The 20,968-nt window shown below is 40.8% G+C and overlaps 1 protein-coding gene across 1 annotated transcript; it reads left to right on the forward strand.

Moving 5' to 3' along the window:
- Positions 1–5,155: 5,155 nt before the first annotated feature.
- Positions 5,156–16,241, forward strand: HRG (histidine rich glycoprotein). Its single transcript, XM_051991768.1, has 7 exons — positions 5,156–5,851; positions 8,436–8,552; positions 10,343–10,442; positions 11,882–12,048; positions 13,839–13,931; positions 14,209–14,310; positions 16,058–16,241. The coding sequence occupies exons 1-7, from the start codon at positions 5,660–5,662 to the stop codon at positions 16,148–16,150; spliced, it is 864 nt and encodes a 287-aa protein (XP_051847728.1). The 5' UTR covers positions 5,156–5,659; the 3' UTR covers positions 16,151–16,241.
- Positions 16,242–20,968: the final 4,727 nt, after the last annotated feature.

Raw genomic sequence — 20,968 nt, forward strand, 5'->3', positions numbered from 1 at the left:
TTGGTCGATGTTGTAAACAGAGCCATCCTTGACACTCCAAGTATGGAGCAGTTTTACTCTCCAATCGCCCAATCAGCGAATTGTTTCAATTGGATGTTTCAAACTGGATATCCCAAGGATGTCTCAAATGTGATGTGTCTGAAACAGAACTCATGATCTTTCTTCCCATTTCTGTCAAAATTTTCCCATTTCTGTCAAAAGCACTATGATCATTCCGGTCTAATAATCAATAGAGGGAAGGCACTAGAATTCATCAGGATTGGGAATATTTTCTGTGAAATTTTAGCTGAGGAAGAAGGAGAGAGAAAATAAATGCTTAAATTAAAAAAAAAAGGTTTTTTTTTTATTTTTAAAGAAAGATACTAAGTCAAAAGACATATTGTGTCTTTTCAAATTTTCCCATTTCTGTCAAAAGCACCATCAGCATTCCAGTCTCTCAAGTCTGTGGCTTCAGCATTACCTTGGACTCTTCCCCCTTCTTTCAATCAGTGGCCAACACTGGCTATCTTTATCTTTCTTCTTCTCAAGCAACTAACTTCTTAGTTTAGATTCTTGCCTGGATGCAAGAGCTCCCTACAGTCTCCCAAGGTCATGTGTCTTCTCACTCTAGTCCATGCTCTTGCTGCTGCCAGAGTCATTTTTTTTAAGCTCAGGACTGCCCCACTCAGTAACTGCAAGGGCTTCCTTTGACCTCTAGGTCTTTAGAGCCCTTGACCTGTTTTCAATTGATCTTTCCAAACTTCCTGCAGTCTGCAATGCAAGTCTTCTCTGTTCCTTTCCATAAGCCACTGTTTCCCATCTCCATATTTTTGTGCCTACTGCCATCATACCTAGAACACCCTCCCTTCTTCCCTCTGTCTCATACAGTCCACTCTTCTTGAGATCCAACTGCAAGCAGCTTTCTCTGATGTCCTAAATTGCCAGTGACCTCCTTCCCAAACTATCTTCTCTTTAATGACAAATACTTTCTAAATTTACCTTATGCTGCATACATTTTAAAAATTACTTACTGATTCCTTCAATAAAATACAGACTGTGGGGAAGAGGGATGGTCTCATCCTGTATTTTTGGATCCCCAGAGCCCAACAAATTGTCATGGCATTCACAAAGCTCTTCATCAGTACCTGTTAATTGAAAGATGATTAGGGGTTTTGGGGGACAATCATAGATAAATATGTCTTGAAAACAGGTCTTCTTGATGCTGACTTTTTATCCACTTCTCCATTTTCTTTCTCCTTCAATTTCTTTTTCTTCTTTTATTGCCAAAGCTAACATTTCTAATACAGTGTTGAATACTAATGGTGATAATGGGCAACTTTCTTTCACCCCAGATCTTATTGGGAATATTTCTAATTTCATATTGTTTCTGTAAGATTTTAAGGCTGCTTTACACATCGACTACTTAGTAATTCTTTGTATATAATTCCAAATTGCTTTCCAGAGTGGTTGAATCCATTCTCAGGTTCACTAACTATGCATCCCTGTTCTGTTTTCTCACATCTTTCCCCCAATCTAAATATTTACCACTTTCTTTTTTTATGTTTTTGCCAAATGGAGTGGTGTGAGGCAGAACATCAGAAGTGCTTTAAATTCTACTTCCTTATTATTAACTCGGAATTTTTTTTATGTGTCAATAGACAGCTTGGATTTCTTATTTTACTATTGATTGCTCAAGCATGATAATTGTGGAAATATGTAGAGGCGAATTGTACTTGTTTAATATATACTGGATTATATCTAGGGGAGGGAGTGGGGAGAAGGGGGAGAGAAAAAAATGAAACACAAGATTTTGCAAGGGTAAATGATGAAAACTATCTATACATGTTTTGAAAATAAAAAAGTTTTTAATTTTTTTTAAAAGAATAGGCAATGAGGAAATAAAACTATCACTCTTTGCAAAAAAACAAAAACAAAAACAAAAAACCTGACTGCTCATATCCTTAAACCAATTATCAATTGAAACCTAGGGCTTATTAATGAGTTGTTTTTTTTTTTTCATATATCTTAGACATGAGACTTTGTCAGAGAAATTTGCTGCAGGGATTTTTCCCCCTAATCAGTCAATTCCCTTTTAACCTGAGGAGGAGGAGGAGGAGAAGCAGGAAGAAAAAGAGGAAGAGAAGGAGTGGAAAAGAGGAGAAAGATGAGAAAAAAGAGGAGGAAGAGAAGGAAGGGAAGGAAGAAAAGGAAGAGGAGGAAAAGGAAGGAGAGGCAGAGGAGAAGGAGAAAGGGGAGAAAAAAGAGATGGAGAAGAGGAGGAAAAGGAAGGTAAAGGAGAAGAGAAGGAAGAAAAGAAGGAAGAGGAGTATATGTTTGCATTCTCATCTTAAACCTGCTCAAATATCATTTTGTAGAAAAAGAATTGTCTGTGAGCAGGAAGCCTAGTTATATAGTTTAAGACAGGTCATGGAAAACACCTTACATCAAGTGCCAACTGTTTAGCTTGGCATTAAAGCCCTTCACCATCTGAACCCAATAACTTTTCAGGCTTAAATGACCTTCTAACCAAACTTCCCTCTTTGCTTCTGCCCATGTCCTCCCTCTGGACCTTTGCAGAAGCTGTCCCCCATGCTTGAATGCCCTCCCCCTCACTTCCACCATTTAGAATCCTTAGCTTTTTTTTAAGGCTTAGCTCTGGGTCCACCCTAATGGTGGGGGAGGGAATAGAGAAAGGGAATAAGCACCTACTATGTGCCAGACACTGTGGTAAGTTCCTTACAGTTATCTCACTTGATCCTCACAACCCTGTGTGGCATGTGCTGTCATAATCCCCATTTTACAGGTGAGGCAACTGAGTCAAAGGAGATAAAATGACTTGCTAGCTGGTTCTCCCTGATTCCAGGTCCACTATTTGTGCTTTCACCTCTCCTTTCTATTTTCCTTAGTTGTTCTTATGTTCCTCAAAAAATGCTGTATTTATTTCGATGTGTATGTGGCAACACCAATCAAATGTAAATGCTTTGAAGGTAAATTCTCCAATTCTTGGCTCATGGTAAGACCTCCATGATTGGTGGCTGAATTGAATTGGGTCAGATGCCTTTGTGAGCATCTCCTTCTCCTCCCATTTCAGGAGCCTCTTCTCAAGCTCTTACTCTCCTTCCCTTCACCAGCACCGGAAAGGGCATGATTGTCCCCACTTTGATTAAATAAAGTGGGTCCGGTGTGCTTCATTGGCAGGCCTGGGGACCTCCTGGTCTGAATCCCGGACACATGCACAGAAAGGCAAATGTTAGATACTAAATACAGGCACAGACATCCAAACTTTGTAAATTCATCAGATTGATCAACCTCTCTGGTCTTCTCTCTCAAGCCAGTGATTATCAAAAACTGGCTACAGATCATAATGGACCATGGAAATTGAGGTGTTGATTTATTTCAGATAAAAAAATCTAAACAATTTCACTTAATCCCCAACATATGCAATAAGTACAGTATTCCTAATTAAAATTTACCTATTGCACACACACACACACACACACACACACACACACAGACATATATATATATATAATATAAACATACATTAAGCCTGATGATCACAAGTATTACTAAATAAAATTTACCCATTGCACATATACGTAATATAAATATACATTAAGCCTGGTGGTCACAAGTATTTCCAAATAAAACTTACCTCTTGCCACACACACACACACACACACACACACACACACACACACATAACATAAACATACATTAAGCCTGATGGTCGCAAGTATTCCCAAATAAAATTTAACTATTGCACATATACATAATATAAATATACATTAATCCTGGTGGTCACAAGTATTCCCAAATAAAACTTACCCATTGCACATATACATAATATAAATATACATTAATCCTGGTGGTCACAAGTATTCCCAAATAAAATTTAACTATTGCACATATACGTAATATAAATATACATTAAGCCTGGTGGTCACAAGTATTTCCAAATAAAACTTACCTCTTGCACACACACACACACACACACACACACACACACACAGAACATAAACATACATTAATCCTGGTGGTCACAAGTATTCCCAAATAAAACTTACCCATTGCACATATACATAATATAAATATACATTAATCCTGGTGGTCACAAGTATTCCCAAATAAAATTTAACTATTGCACATATACATAATATAAATATACATTAAGCCTGGTGGTCACAAGTATTCCCAAATAAAACTTACCCATTGTACATATACATAATATAAATATACATTAAGCCTGGTGGTCACAAGTATTCCCAAATAAAACTTACCCATTGTACATATACATAACATAAACATACATTAATCTTGGTGGTCACAAGTATTCCCAAATAAAACTCACCCATTGCACATATACATAATATAAATATACATTAATCCTGGTGGTCACAAGTATTCCCAAATAAAATTTAACTATTGCACATATACATAATATAAATATACATTAAGCCTGGTGGTCACAAGTATTCCCAAATAAAACTTACCCATTGTACATATACATAATATAAATATACATTAAGCCTGGTGGTCACAAGTATTCCCAAATAAAACTTACCCATTGTACATATACATAATATAAATATACATTAAGCCTGGTGGTCACAAGTATTCCCAAATAAAACTTACCCATTGTACATATACATAATATAAATATACATTAATCCTGGTAGTCACAAGTATTCCCAAATAAAATTTACCTATTGCACATATATGTAATATAAATATACATTAAGCCTAGTGGTCACAAGTATTCCCAAATAAAATTTACCTGTTGCACATATACATAATATATAAATATATATTAAGTCTGGTGATCACAAGTATTCCTAAATAAAACTTACCTACTGCACATATACGTAATATAAATATACATTAAGTCTGGTGGTCACAAGTATTCCCAAATAAAATTTACCTATTGCACATATATATAACAAATATACATTAAGCCTGGTGGTCACAAGGGCCACAACAAACAGGATGCTGTTCACGAGGGATGCTGGCAGTGCTTGTGTGAACTTCCCAACTCTCTGTGGCGTTGCCAACTTAAATGATCCCGCCTTGAACAAATAACATTTGAGAACTATTGCTATACCCCCTAAACTCACGCCTCCCTTCTAAGACAGGGCTTCTTAAACTTTTTCCACTTGTGACCCCTTTTTGCTCAAAACAAAACTTTTCTGTGCCCCTGGGTATACAGGTATGTAATTCAAACATTTGCAGTTCACATATCATAATTTTTATGACCATCCCATTCAGTTAGAAAACCCCATAAGGGGTCGTAACCCACAGGTTAAGAAGCTGGGCTACAGGGGACCCCATGAGCAAGCAGATCCAGTTGTTTTGATTTTGGGGTTTTATTTGAAGATTCCTTCCTTAATGCTACCAGATGTGAATAAACTGAAGCTAAGATAGCCTTTCACCCCCACACTGACAACAAACCTCCGCTTTTGTATCCAGGATTAACTAATCATTTACTGGCTCTTCCCTATCTTAACCAGGGATCAAGGTGACACCCCAGATTACACAACTGATGTACAAAAAGTGACCCTTTTGTAGGAACCCGCTGCCTTTTTTTTTTTTTTTTTGATTCTAAGAGATCGTCTTATAAATTCTGCCTGCCTGCTTTTGCTCCTGTGGCCGGTAGCACGGAGGGTTTCCATGCTTTGAGACCATGAGGGTGCCGGCCATCCTCCTGCTCCTCCTGGCCTCAGCAGGTCCTTCCTTCTCACTGAGTCCTGCAGATTGTGAAGCCGCAGTGCCCAAGGCCGAGGAAATCCTCCGTCTGATCAACGAAAGGCGGACAGAAGGTTTCCAATTCCGGTTGTTGAGGGTCGCTGATGCCCACACTGATGTCCGTGAAGAGGTGAGCAAGGGTCCCAAAGGCAGCTGGGACTGAGCTCTCAGTTGTATGCCCTGGGTGTGTGTGTGTGTGTGTGTGTGTGTGTGTGTGTGTGTGTGTGCTGGGAGGATGCTTTGATCATTGAGCGTCTCTGCTTCTTCCAATTCAGTTACTAAAGGAAATACTCTGGAGTTTATTTTAGCAGAAGGGCATAAAGATTGGACCCGTGTCCTCACTGCTTTAGGGGACTCCTGAGAGAGGAAACTGAGTCACCCACAAAGGTTGTGATGGAAAGCAAAGAGAGGAGTGAATGTGCTTTGAATGTCTTATTGGCGCCCTTGCCCATTAGCAGCCCTGGTTCTTACTGCCTTTGCCCATTGAGATCATGGTGGTCAAGTGTGTCCTATTCTGCTGGCTCAGCTTTCTTGGTCTTCATCCCTTTGTCAAGCTCTCCATCTAGCTACCTCAGAAGCCTTCATGAACCTGAGGTCCCGAGAACACTTCATATTCTCTGAGTTCTTGATATTTGTTTTCTCCTAATGGTGCAGAAATACTCCCTTTCCCTAATCAATTGTTCCTTGTTCTTTGCTACCACAAAAAGCACTGCTGAGAATTCTGGTTAGTTTTTTCTGCCCTTGACCTGTCCCTTTGTGCTCTGGTGGGATGACAAGACCAAAGGGGAGGGATGACTTAGTAACTTTTCTACCTTTAAATCATTGTTTGTTATCAGTGTTTGTTCAAATATTAGTCAATCCATGTGTATTGTGGGTCAGCATTTATTCTAGTAAAATAGTTAATATTTACATAGCATTTTTAAGTTTGCTTTGTAGATATTATTTCATTTGAGCTTCATTTTAATCATCCCTATGGGGTAGATGCTAATGGCATTATGATCCCTATCCAGATGAGGAAATGTAGGCTCAGAGAAGTTAAATGGCAAGTATCAAAAATATAGGTAAAACTCAAGTCTTTCTCCCTCTAACTCTAATTCTCTCTCCATAATACCAAGAGTTCTTAATCCTGGATGACAGGACCCCCAACCCCAAGGCATTCAGGATTGTTAAATGTATGAATTTAAATGAAAAATCTACTAGATGTTTATTTTCATTAATCTTTGGCTTCTTTGGTAATCCTAAACACTTTATTTTGTGCATTTAAGATCTCAGTTGTAAGAAGGGCTCCATGAAAAAGGGTTCACCAGTCTACTAACAGAGAAAAGACTAAAAGAAAAGAAAGAATCCCTCCCCTAGACTGAGCTGCCTCAGTACCTGGGCAGTTTATACCTTATAATACTCTAGGTTAATTATAATTTAATTGGGAGAACAATAAATGCACATTATGCAATGAGATTTTATGATTACATGCTAATTGTGGCAATGAGATTATGCATATGAGTTACTTTGCAAGTTGTAAAGCATTACATAAACATTAGCTGTTATAAAATGGAGTGTTCTATTCTATTCTTCTATGTCATAGTTGTATGCTATTACAGAATTGACTTTAAGAGGACTAAGGAGACTGAATGTGGATCCCAACATAATATTTTCACCTTTTTCGCTGTTGCTTTCTTGCTTTTTTCGTTTCCTTCTTATTTTTTTCCTTTTTGTTCTGATTTTTCTTATACAGCATGAGAAATATGGAACTATGTATAGAAGAATTGCATATGTTTAGCATATATTGGATTACGTACTGTCTAGGAGGAGGGGTGGGGGAAGGGATAGAGATAAATGTGGAACACAGGGTTTTGCAAGAATGAATGTTGAACATTATCTTTGTCTATATTTTGCAAATAAAAAGCTATTATTTAAAAAAAAAAGGAAAAAAAATGATTTAAAGTGCCTATGAATTCCAAGATGATGTTACTTCTCAGAAATATTATCCTTCTGATGAATCCATCCCATGCATGACTACATATACGTGCCTCATTCTGCCCTTGTGGCCCCCCACTTCTCTGATGAGAGGAAAGAGGTGGGATGTCATACCATCAGCTCTCTGGAAACCTGAATGATCATTCCATGAATCAGACTTAGGCTGTCATTCTGGACTATTTTCTTTTGCAAAATAACTGGGAAAATCGTGGTGTGGGTTCTGATTGGTGCACTCTGGATCGGTCCAAAAAAGCCGTCCCAAATTTTTCCAAATTCGATTATTTTAGAAAATAAAAATGAGAATATTGAGGGCAATATTGAGAATCCTTGAGGGCAGGGATTATTTAGTTTGTCTGTGGATCCCCACTGTCTTAATTATCAATAAGTGCTTAATAATTTTTAATAATTATAAATAATAATTTTCTTATAAAGAATTCTCATAACAGAATTCAAGTTTCTTGAGGATGGAGAGTGTTTGATTTATGTTTTTGTTTCCTGAGCACTTAATATACTCTCTAGTATACAGCATACAGTAGGTGTTTGATAAATGCTTATAGCTTGATTCATTCTCTCCTCTGATGGAATATAAGCTTCTTGAGGGAAAGGACTATTTGACTCTCTTGTCATTTCATCCCCAGGGCCTTGTTTCCTGTTTAGCACAAAGTGGGCACTTAGGAAACGCTGGTGGGATGGGATCCAAATGAATTTGTTAAAAGGTGTGTTTTCTTGTCTCTCTGCAGAAATCTGCCGTTATCCACTATTTGGTCCTGGACGTGATAGAATCTGACTGTTCTGTCCTATCCAGGACACACAAAGAGGAATGCAAAGAGGAAGGTATTAGACTAATTTCTGAATTGGTAAGTAGTCAAGATCAATACTTGTTCACATCTGTGGAGGGCATGCAAACGTTCCCCGGGGGGTTCTTTTGATTAGTGTATAAGAACAACAGAGAAAAAAGCCCCCAGCAATCTCTCTGGTCCTTCTCTTGGTCTCCTCCTGGGTTGAATGGAAAGTCTTCTATTCACCATGGGGCGATCAGTCCACTGGACTTCTACCTTGAGGTCCAGGTGAGGCTCCTGGGAGGAAGAGATGGTCCCAGGTCCTTCCATTTCAGCCATAGCTTGGAGCTCCACTGACCTAAGAGCTTCTGAGGCTGCCTACATTGCCCCAAGTGCTCCATGGTCCACAGTTCTTAATGTCAAGGCTGCCTCCTGTCACTTGGGAACTCCATCATGTAATGATGTCAACCTTAGATGCTGCTCCAGTTATTCAGAAAAGAGGCCCATGGTCCTCTTCTCAAGGCTGTGTCCAAGGGTATCCTGGAGGCAGCTCCCAGCTTGGGAAAGCCCATTGTTAAATATCCAGTGGAAGCATTTATGTCATGGAAATTGGCAAATGCTATAAATCATCCTGATTGTTTCATTGCTTATGTAGACTTTAAAAAGTGATGGGGAAAATGGTAATAATGCAAGTTAAACATAGAAGTGTGTTGTGAGTGTGTGTGTGCATGTGTGTGTGTGTGTGTGTGTGTGTGTGTGTGTGTGTGTGTATGTATGTGTGTGTGTGTATAAAATGTTTGGAGAGCTGATTGTTAAATATTTATCAACACACCCCTCATTGTGTCCATCCATCAAGACAAGATCATTTCTTTAAATTTGAAGTTGTATTTTCAGAAAGAAAAACAATTATGTTCAGACTGAAAATTGAACTTCCTCTTGAAAATGTTTGGGGTTACAATTTTTATCTTCCTGGTGGCTCCTTATAGCCAATGATATCCTGCTAAATGTTTAACAACCAGCTCCACCTCCACCATCTAATCTACATAAGACACACTTTAAAATTTAAGTTGAATTATTGATATTTTCTGCATCATTTTCTTGAAGTCTAGACCATCAATGAAACAATATGTAGGGATTTCTGAGCTGTAAATATTCACGCTGGAAATTCAGCAATCATCTCTCAACATCCAGTTCAAGCTGGCTCCAGCACGGGCCCTGTCCAGAGGCAGCTGAGTGTCTCAATCAGGAAGGTAGCTGGTCTTAGAAACAAGCAGCCCTGAATCTAATCTAGCCTCCAACACTTCCTAGCTGAGTGACCTTGAGAAAGGCACTAAGAGCTCAGTGTGCCTCAGCTTCCAGTATTAATAATAATATCTACTTTTCAGGATTGTTGTGGAGATCAAAGGAAAATATATTTGTAAAATGCTTAGCCCAGTGCTCTGCGCTTAGTAGGTGCTTAATAAATAAACCCTTGTTTTCTCTTTCTCTAAAACCCCTTAAGAAACCTTACAGATCTGTAATAATCTTGGGAGATTTGGTCTGTCCCTCCAAGGAAATATAATTGTAATCAGAACTATTGTGTGTTTTAGCTATTTTATTTTATTAGATTCTCACAGCAACTGGGATGGATGGGGTGATTATTTTCCACATTTTACAGCTGAGGAAACTGAGGCTAAGTCCAGGGTCACATAGCTAAGGAAGGTATAGAGGAAAAGCTTGAGAAGAATTCTTTGAGTTAAAACCTAACCAGTGAAGTGAAGTGACCCCTGCCCAGGCTCTCAGGGAGCATCCCATCTTTGCCCCAGATCCCAAAGAAGGCAGGAGATCCAAGGAAAGGAAGAGGGACTTTTTTTTTCTTCTTCTTCCAGGTCATCGGGAAATGCAAAGTGGTGGCCATCACCCACTCAAACACCTCTTGTGAGCGGGAACTGGACGAGCTGATTGAGTTCAACTGCACGACAAGCTCTGGTATGGATCGGGGGCTGTCCGTGTGCGGTGCGGGGGATTCAATGTGATCTCAGGCTTCCCTCTTAGCCCTCCACTCTCCATCCATCCTATCCCACCCAGAAGAACTCAAATGGAGGAAAAGCGGAATTAATGACTAGACAAATCTCAGACTCACACACACAGAGACATACATACACATACATTCACACACATACTTACTCACACAAATACACACACAGTGTGATGGTTTTAGAAATGTATATTGGGGCCAGGCTGTGAAAAGCTTTGAATGCCAGAGAAATTTGGATTTGATCCTAGAAGTAATAGGGAGCCACTAGAGTTTATCTGGAGGGGAGTAACATGATCAGTTTATGTTTTAGGAAAATCACCTTGCCAGCTGTGCTGGGGATAAATTGGAGGAAAGAAGAAACCTGAGAAAGGGAGACTTTAGGAGGCCACTGCAGTAATTCAGAGGGGGTGAGGGGGACTAATGTGGAGACCAGTAAAAGCAGCAGTTCCTGACCTTTGTCTCATGGGATCTTTAAATATGCTCAGATTTGTGACTGGGCTAAGAAAAAGGAAGCTGTGAGTTAAAACCACCAAGAGAGAGACAGACCAACAGGGAGACAGAGACAGATGAAGAGATAGGGCTAGAGAGAGAGACAGAGATAGACAGAGAGACAGAGAGAGACACACTCAGAGACAGAGAGGCAGACAACAGACAGAGAGCGACAGAGAGACAGACAGAGAAGAAGGGAGAGAGGGATGGACAGACAGAGACTGACAGAGACAGACAGAGAAGAAGGGAGAGAAGGATGGATAGACAGACAGAGACTGACAGAGACAGACAGATAGAGAGAGAAGGGAGACAGGGATGGACAGACAGAGACAGAGTAAGACAGAAACAGAGAAAGACAGAAACAGATGAAGTTAGAAATGCTGGGTTGAAAACCATGTTCAGCAGTGGGCATGGATCTGGGCATCCGTGTGCTTGCCCAGAATGGTGAGTGTCCAGTGGAGGTCTTTGCCCAGAAGGGAGGTGGAATTCTTTAATGACGCAGGTACCCGCTCTGAACCCCTTCTTCGGGTCAGCCCCTGTTCCTGGGTTAGGTCTCACCTAGTAGAGAATTTGAAATAATATCTATAGTTTTAATATCATGTATATTCATTTTCCTCCACAGTCATCCTTTCCCTCCATTCAGAGAGCCACCCACAATGACAAAAAAATAAAAAAAAGTTTGAGAAAAAGCAAAGCAAAGCAGGAAAGTGAATTGAACAAATATTGCTCCATCTAGCAGTAAATGATGTTCTCTACCATCATAATCCCCACTTCTGTAAAGAAGAGGAGATACTTCTCATACTTTTCCCCCCAGGACTAAGCTTGGCTCTTCTATAATTCCATTTCTATTTTGGTGGTTATTCTTTCCCTTTACATGGTTGGGCTTCATCATGTTTTACAGCTTCTTTTGCACTGACCAACAAAAGCCCCGGGCCTACCATTATTGACCACTTTGAAGATCCAGAACCATATAAGGAGCAGGCGGAGAAAGCCCTCGAGCACTACAAGCAGGATCATGTCAGTGCCTCCTCATTCCAGGTGGTCAAAGTTGAGAGAGCTTTGCGAGTGGTAAGTCTGGATGGAGCTTCTAAATAAAGCTCCCTGGGGGCTGAGACGCCCCAAGAGGCAGGGGGCAAAATCAGTAGAAGTGATGTGCTCTCCGTGGGTGTGGCCTGCTAGGAGAAAACAGCTAACACAAGACTGGGAGAAAAATCTAAAATCTAAAATAGGATAGAGTGATGGGGACAGATATAATATGATGAAATTTAGCAGGATTACATGTCGGAGACTTGGAAACAAAAAATCAGCTTCAAAAGTACAAGATGATGGCGGGGGGCAGAGGAAGTCCAAAGCTAAAAATTTTATGAAAAAGATAATGGGATCTTAGTGGATCACGAGTTCAATGTGGGATAACAGTGCTATATAGAAGCTCTCTCCACCCCCAATTAATGTAATTTTAGGATGCATTTAAAGAATCCTGAAGTTTGAGACAAGAGAAGTGTTACTGATCCCTCTGCTTATTGCTCTGGTCACATCTGGAGCTCTGGGTTTAGTCCTGGGTCACACATCTCATAAAGCTGCAGCATGTCTGAATGGGGATGAGGAAGGAGCTGGGGATGTTTGGTTTGGAGAAAAAAAGTTCAGGGGACATAACATCACTGTTTCTGAGAATCTGAAGGGCTGCTGCATATAGTAATAATGAGTGGGGAACACAAAGAGACCCAATGTCAGCAAAGGCTTCTTTATTTTTTTAAACAATAGGTTTTTATTTTTCAAAATAATGCAAAGATAGTTTTCAGCATTTGCTCTTGGAAAACCTTGTGTTCTATATTTTTCTCCCTCCCTCCCCTCTCCTCCCTGCCCTAGACTCAAGTAATTCAATATAGGTTAAACATGTGCACTTCTTTTGTACATATTTCCACATTTATCACTCTGCACAAGAAAAATCAGATCAAAAGGGAAGAAAAATGAGAGAGAAAACAAAGCAAGCAAATGATAACAACAACAGATGAAAATACTATGTTGTGATCCACATTCAGTCCCCATAGTTCTCTCTCTGGGTGCACGTGGCTCTCTCCATCACGAATCCCCTGAAATTGGCTTGAAACATCTCATTGTTGAAGAGGGTCACGTCCATCAGAATTGATCTTCATACAGTATCGTTGTTGAAGTGTATAATGATCTCTTGGTCCTGCTCATTTCACTCAGCATCAGTTCGTGTGAGTCTCTCCAGGCCTTTCTGAAATCATCCTGCTGGTCATTTCTTACCGAACAATAATATTCCGTAACAGCCATATACCACAATTTACCCAACCATTCTCCAATTGATGGGCATCCATCCAATATTCAGTTTCTAGCCACTACAAAAGGGACTGCCATGAACATGCACACGTGGGTCCCTTTCCCTCCTTTAAGCTCTCTTTGGGATACAGGCCCAGGAGAGACACTGCTGGATCAAAGGGTATCAGCAAAAACTTCTTAACCCCACTCTCTTCCTCACTCAAAGACTTTGAGGAGAGGCAGATGACCACTTGTTGGAGATGGGGAAAAGGGAGTCTTGGTCTGTTTATGGGTCCCAAGCCAGCCCTGAGGGTTTATAATTCTATGATCTCTCAGCATTCAGTCAAAAAGCATTTATTTATCTGTAAGGGAATGGGTACGCAGTTCACATGAAAGAACTGCCTTATTGGCAAATATTTTAATGTACAAAATACAGGCAGTCAGGAAGCAATGAAGCCCCCACCTTCCAAGGAGATGGGTCCAGGTTTGTCATTTAGGGGAGCTAGAGATGGAACTGAAGAGTGAGTTACCAAGATACGTCACTTGCTGTCCTGGAGCTCATGGGGTCTCTGTTTCAGAGGGGAGGTGAAAGATTCATCTTACAAGTGGAGTTCAGCATAGCGAACTACTCTGCAGAGTCAGTGGGGCCTCCCTTCTTCAGGAGCTGTCCGGTAAGTACTTTTGTTCTCTCTCTCTCTCTCTCTCTCTCTCTCTCTCTCTCTCTCTCTCTCTCTCTCTCTCTCTCTCTGTTTTTCTCTCTTTCTCTATCTCTCCCTCTCTGTCTCTCTCTGCCTCTCTCTCTCTGTGTCTCTCTCTTTTTGTCTCTGTCTCTGTCTCTCTGTCTCTTTCATACTTGTATACACACACACACACACACACACACACATCAGTGGATCTAATATCCCCAGGACCCGCTCCCAAAGTTACAGGTTTCTCTTTTATCTGCAGGTCTTTGGATTTTGCCGGGCAGTTCTTCCGTATAACTACGAGGATTCCGACTTGAACAACCCACTTGATATAAATGTAAAATGTGAAATTTTCAATGCGGAGGTTTGTGCCTTGCCTTTCATTGTCTTTGTTCAAGACAGGGTTGTGCCGGTGGGATTTTAACGTGCTTTTTGGACTTTTGTCTCCTTCTGTGTCCATTTGGAGAGATGAAGTGGTTTAGGATGTAGCACCTTAAGTGCCAGATAAAAATGTGAGAACTTCACTCAGAAGGTAATAGGAAGCCAGTGAATATTGGTGAGCAGGGGAGTAGCATGATCAGAATCACATGGAACAAGAATTGGTTTGGCAATGGTTCTGAAGAACAGAGTTGAGAAGAGAGAGAGGAAAGATGGCAAGACTTACTGGAAGGGATGGAGGACTTATTCTAGCCAGGGGTAGAGGGATAGAAACAAAGAAGAGGAAGGGCTCCCATGATCCTAGATCTAGAGATGAAAGAACTGTAGAGGTGGCCTAGAATGCCCATCCCTTGTTCTTACAGGCCCAGTGGTGGCAGAGCCAGGATTCTCCATCCGATCCTCTGACACCATTTCCTGGGTCCGTTCCACTACCTCTGATGGAACGTTTAGGACATGGTGACTGTTTGGGTGGGAGACTCAGGACAAGTCAGAGATGACAAGGTCTAGGAGAGAGTATGAATAGCAGGGATAGAAGGGGTGAAGGGCTGAAGGAGCCTGAGGTACCTTTACCTACCATTTAAGAGGGAAGGTTGAAATCAGAGAGAGGTCAGGGCTGGAAATACAGCTTTGGGAGACATCTGCATGTGGGAGCTCAGGGAAGCTGCTTGCCCCTCCCCCTAAATAGTCCCATGATGGGGCATTTTATGGCCTGGGACAAGCACCCACCAAGTTCTCTCTGTTTTGGGCTCTGATTCTTAATGAAGCCAGAACTTCATTTTCCCTTCCCCCTTCATTCTAATAGGATCACAGTAACCCCAACAGCTTCCTAATGAACATGGAGTTCAGGTGGGCTGCTTCTTGCTGGCTCTGGTTCAGTCTGTGTTGGCAACTGAATGAGGTCTTCCAGAAGGGCCCTACCAACTCTCAATCCAGATCCTCACCTAATGGATTCCGCACCCAACCACTTCACGATTTCAAGAGCTTTGCAACCAACTAGCATTTATTAATCACCTACAGTGTGCCAGGCATTGTAGTAAACCCTGGGAATATAGGGAAAGAACAAAAATAACCCTTTCCCTCAAGGAGAACATCCTAGACGCACTGGGATTTCTCATACCTCATTTCTAAAAGATTGGACTTGCAGTAATCAATTTTATTTTTTTTCCACAGTGGAGAGCTCAAAATTAACAGTATTTTTATTTTTGAATTGATTCTCCTAGTCCTTAGAAAATGCTTCTGCCATGGGATGTGGGGGGCAGCTGCCTAGGAAATGTCCTTGGTCTAGGAGTGGTCTTTAAACCCCACCTCATGGAGTCTTTAGGGTTCTGAGTTCTGATGAGAACGAAGGTGTAGACCAGAGCTTATAATGCCTGGCTTCTCTCTTTGGATTATAGAACTGAATATCCCTCGTTCACACATTCTATGTTCCAACCAATCGACTTGGGAGTCAACATTGACCTTCTGTCTCTCTTGTCTGGAATGCTCTCAATCCTCAGCTCCACCATCTTCAAGACTCTTACATGAGGACTTTCCTGATTCTTACTAGGATTTCTCTCATTCTTGTATGAGTTTTATTCATTGGCTACTGAGGTCCCGTGAATCTGAAAAATGTTTATTGAATTATAGAGAATAGAACAGGGTTGGAATAACCATCCCATGTCCTTTTTTGCCAGGACTCCAGAAATGTCAGCAGTGGAAGACATCACCATCGGCATCATGATTACTTCAATAGGTGCAGACACCTCCTCCTAGAGAACGGCATCTAGCCCATAGGCCTTTGGGTCCTGGGTGCCGAGACTCTTCTTGCCATCATCATTCACATGAGCACGGGGGGCCACCTCCCACCCACCAATCTATTTTGGAAAAGAAAGAGCCTAAAGGGGGGGAACAGGAGAGACTCCTTTCTAGTTCTGAAAACTCTCCTGTTAGAGATGAGGCAGAATCCCATCATCCTCAAGGAACCCATCCACCTGGCCATGTTGAGTTCCATGATGACCACAGTCATGATCCCCACAAGCCGTGTTCAGATGACGATGGTACATGTGAGCTTGGTCCCCATGGTCACGGTCCCCATAAGCATGGTCCTCATGGTCACGGTCCCCATAAGCATGGTCACCATGGTCACGGTCCCCATAAGCACGGGCCCCATGGTCATGGGCCCCATAAGCATTGTCCCCATGGTCACGGTCCCCATAAGCATGGTCCCCATGGTCACGGGCCCCATGGTCATGGTCACCATGGTCATGGGCCCCATGGTCATGGTCACCATAGGCACGGGCCCCATTGCCATGGTCCTCATAGACATGGACCTCCACATGATCCCTCAGAAGAACAAGATTTTCACAGACATTTTCCTTTCCATGGGAGAGAAGTTGGCTCTGTTTATCGCCTCCCTCCTCTGAAGAAGGGCCAAGTCCTTCCTCTTCCTGAAATCAATATTCCCAGTCAAGATCATTGTCCACATTCAGGAAAACATCACCCTCCAAAGCCAGAAATTCAGCCCTTCCCACAGACATCTTCAGAGTCCTGTCCAGGGAAGTTCAAGATTGAGTATCCACAAGTTTTGCCCTTTTTGGAAAATAAAGATTCTGAGTGATTTGCTGATTTTCACAATGACAAAAGTCATATGCCCCAATGAATCAGAAATAAAAGAAAACCAGTGTGAAATTTTAATATTATGACTTCCTTTTTGATACTTTTAGTGATATTAAATGGAGGGAGACTAAGAGCCAGTCTGGAAAAAAGTCCTAAACATGGTGCTAGAAAGATTTACAGAAATGTCAGCTCTGACCCTTACTAGCTATCTTACCTTCAGCATATTATTATTATTATTATTATTATTATTTTGCTGAGGCAATTGGGGTTAAGTGACTTGCCCAGGGTGACATAGCTAGAAAGTGTCAGTGTCTGAGATCAAATTTGAACTCAGTTCCTCCTGACTTCAGGGCTGATGCTCTATCCACTGAGCCACCTAGCTGCCCCACCTTCAATAACTTATTAAGGATCATAGAGCTATAGCTGGAACAGACCTTAGTGGCCAGATCCAACCATCTCATTTTACAACTGAGGAAATTGTGATGTATAAAAAGTTAGAGAGACATTGTTTCCTAGTAATTAATAATTTTACTAATCACGCTAGCATATAATTAATAAAAGGGATCAGTGATACCCTTGAAGAGTGGAAACTCAGAATGGAACCCACTCAAATGCTTATATGCCCTTGGAAGAGTGTGAATCCCTGAACAGGGCAATAAATTTTGATTGGTTGACAATTAATCAGAAGGATGAATAATATAATGAGAGGTGGAACTATTCTAATGAGGGGTTGAGGGACATGACTTGAGCAATTTAGACAAAGGATCCACCTTTCCTCAGATCTGGCTGAGTAGAACACAATGGGCTGGAATTCACCTTAAATTAATTTTTGTAAGCTTCTCTTAGTTGGGTGAGATAACAATTCTAAGATTTCACCTCATTATTGGAAAACCAAGCTTTGACTCAATTTCCAAATGATGAAGGGAAAAAAAATACTGGATCTCCCCAATATTAACAGATGGTTATTTAGTAATCATTTCTCTCAAAGGGAAGATGTGAAGAAGGTTGAGACTTTCCTAGAGTCACATAAGTGTTAAGGGGGGGATCTGAATCCAGGTCCTCTTAACTTGGGATTGGGAGTTAATATTTTTTTCGTAATATCCACTCAGTTTCTTCATCTGCAAAGTGAATGAATTGGATGATGTCCCTTCCATAGGTCCAACATCTATGACCTTAGTTAAGTATCTGAGACTTCCTTGCCATCATCTGCCCAACCTCAATTTTGAGGATATCCAAAACTCATGGGATCATGGGATCCAACCAATCTCCTCATTTCCTGAGGCTGAGAGAATTAAGCATCCTTGTCTAGGTCATGTCTCCAAGTCTGAATTGATTGACCTTTTCTAGGCACTTTACTAACCCGATCAGCCCAACCCAAGTGAATAGTGATGGGGAGTCAATGAAAACAGATATTAACCAAATGGATCTAATTGCAGTTGATTAGGTTGCTTGGAGGGCAAAGAAGCCAGACACAAGAAGACAAACTAAGAGCGTCCCACTACATTAAAGCGATGACAGCAAGAAGCAAAAGGGGAAATGATAGGATTTAAGGTGAATTGGTGAGGGAAAGAGAGGAATATGAGTTAGAATCATGGAGTATGGTGATATCATTAACAATAACACAGAAGTCAAGAAGGTAAATGGAATTGGGGTGAAGAGGAGGATAAATCTTGCCTTTGATTAGCTAAGGGGGAGGAGAAATTAGAACATTCAATAGAGTAATAGAGACAGAACTAGGGTGGGCTGATTGGGATTTCAAGGGATCATTAATCTCAAAGTGGAAGGGGTCTTATTGATCCTAGGGTCATAAATCTAATAATAAAATAATAATACTTGCTAACATTTATATAGCATCTTCTGTGTGTCTGTACTAAATACCTCACAAATAGTATCTTATTTGATCCTCAAAACAACCCTGAGAGGTGGGTGTGGTTATTATCCCCATTTTACAGAAACTGAGGCAAATAAAAGTTAAATGACTTGACCAGAGTTATATAGCTAATAAGTATCAGAGGCCGAATTTGAACTAGGCTCTTTCTGGGGCAAGTAGGTGGTGCAGAGGAGAGAGTGCTGGGCCAAAATCAGGAAGACCTCATTTAAAATCTAGCCTGAGACTAGCTGTGTGACCTTGGGCAGCTCACTTTATTCTTTCTGCCTCTGCTTTTTATGGAGCCCCTATCATAGACAAGGCAGCTGTGGCGTGGTAGGGAGAGAAGACTTTGGAAGCCAGGAAGACAGGGATTCACCTCTAGCTTCTGACATTGGCTATGTAGCTATGAACAAGTCACTTGACCTCTTAATGATCCAGGCTCTCAAAGAGTTTACATTCTATTGTGAGAATCCAAGACAAATAAAGAACCAGTAATTTGAGAGTTTTAATAAGGATCCCATGATAAGAAATGGAACCTCAGATGAGCTTTGAAGATTGAGGGTTTGAAAGGTAACATTGAGGGAGGGGTGATTTCCAGGCAGAGGGCATGGCTTGCCCCACTCCGGAGCTGTGATGTCGGAGTCAGTGAAAAGTTCAGTTTGGGTGAAACAGGGAGTGGGAGCAACATCATTAGAAGCACAGGTTGGAAAGGTTGGTGGGAGCCAGATTGGAGAAGAGCTGCCCACTCAGGCTGCTCAGCTGGTGGTTTGTCCTACAGGGAATAGAAGCCCCTCAAGTGTCCTTGAGTGGGGGATAATGTACATTGTGTCTAAGAAGGATGATTTTTGGCAAGATACATGGGAAGGGAAGGGAAGGAAATAAATGAAGGGAAGGGAAAGGATAAAAAGGGAAAAGAAAGGAAAGGGAGAGAGGAAAAAGGAGAGAAGGAGAGGATGAGGAAGGAGAAGTAGAGAGAGACAGAGAGACAAAGAGAAAACTTTCTATGTTGAACTTGGTAGCTAGGTACAGCAATGATATTTTAGAAAGAAAAAGTGAGAACAGAGGAGGGGCGAGGAAATGGGCAAGTAAGCAGGGTTGCAGAGCCATAAGGTTGTGATGAGGGTGGAGAATGTGTTTAGGAAGGGGAGACTCAAGGAAAGATAGAAGGGCAAGAACTTATGGTCAGAGAGAGGAATTTCAGTCTGTTGGATTGTAGAAATGGAACCCTTATGGGGAGAATGAGATTAAGGCTAAGTCTTTCTAGTTAACTGACAACTTTAAACTAATGGATATCCTTTTATTGAAAAATGGCTGAACATCATTGTAATGCAACATGATCATTCTGGTTAAAAATGACAAAAAGGAGGGTTTCAGAGAAATATGGTAATACTTGGGTGACTCGATACAAATGAGATAAGAACAAAGAGAACGATTTGTACAGTAACTACATTATAAAGACAAAACTTTCAAAAATCTAACTCTGATCTGTGTAATGATCAACCATGGTTTATCATCATGGTTCATAGTGAGAAAATAGATTATGATGCAACTTCTTCACTTTCTAGCACAGAGGGATGTACTCAAAAAGTGGAATAAGACATTTGTCTTTAGACATGACTAGTGCAGAGAATTGTTTTGTTTAAGTGGTTAGTAAAAAAGCAAGAGAAAAAAGAGAGAGAGAGAGGAAAAAAGAAAGAAAGAAAGAAAGGAAAGGAAGGAAGGAAGGAAGGAAGGAAGGAAGGAAGGAAGGAAGGAAAGAAGAAAGAAAGAAAAAGAAAGAAAGAAAGAAAGAAAAAGAAAGAAAGAAGAAAGAAAGAAAGAAAGAAGAAAGAAAGAAAAAGAAAGAAAAGAAAGAAAGAAAGAGAAAGAAAGAAAGAAGAAAGAAAGAAAGAAGAAAGAAGAAAGAAAGAAGAAAGAAAGAAAGAAAGAAAGGAAGGAAGGAAGGAAGGAAGGAAGGAAGGAAGGAAGGAAGGAAGGAAGGAAGGAAGAAGGAAGGAAGAAAGAAAGAAAAAGAAAGAAAGAAGAAAGAAAGAAAGAAAGAAAGAAAGAAAGAAAGAAAGAAAAAGAAAGAAAGAAAGAAAGAAAGAAGGAAGGAAAGGAAGGAAGGAAGGAAGGAAGG

This window comes from Antechinus flavipes, chromosome 3 (assembly GCF_016432865.1).
Source record: "Antechinus flavipes isolate AdamAnt ecotype Samford, QLD, Australia chromosome 3, AdamAnt_v2, whole genome shotgun sequence".
Lineage (NCBI taxonomy): Eukaryota > Metazoa > Chordata > Mammalia > Dasyuromorphia > Dasyuridae > Antechinus > Antechinus flavipes.

Bases quoted from the DNA above. Each gene is read 5' to 3' on its own strand.
- HRG (XM_051991768.1), top strand. From the start codon at position 5,660: ATGAGGGTGCCGGCCATCCTCCTGCTCCTCCTGGCCTCAGCAGGTCCT. The intron at 12,049-13,838 runs GTAAGTCTGGAT...TCTCTGTTTCAG, and splicing joins TTGAGAGAGCTTTGCGAGTG to AGGGGAGGTGAAAGATTCAT. The intron at 14,311-16,057 runs GTTTGTGCCTTG...CTTTTTTGCCAG, and splicing joins GTGAAATTTTCAATGCGGAG to GACTCCAGAAATGTCAGCAG.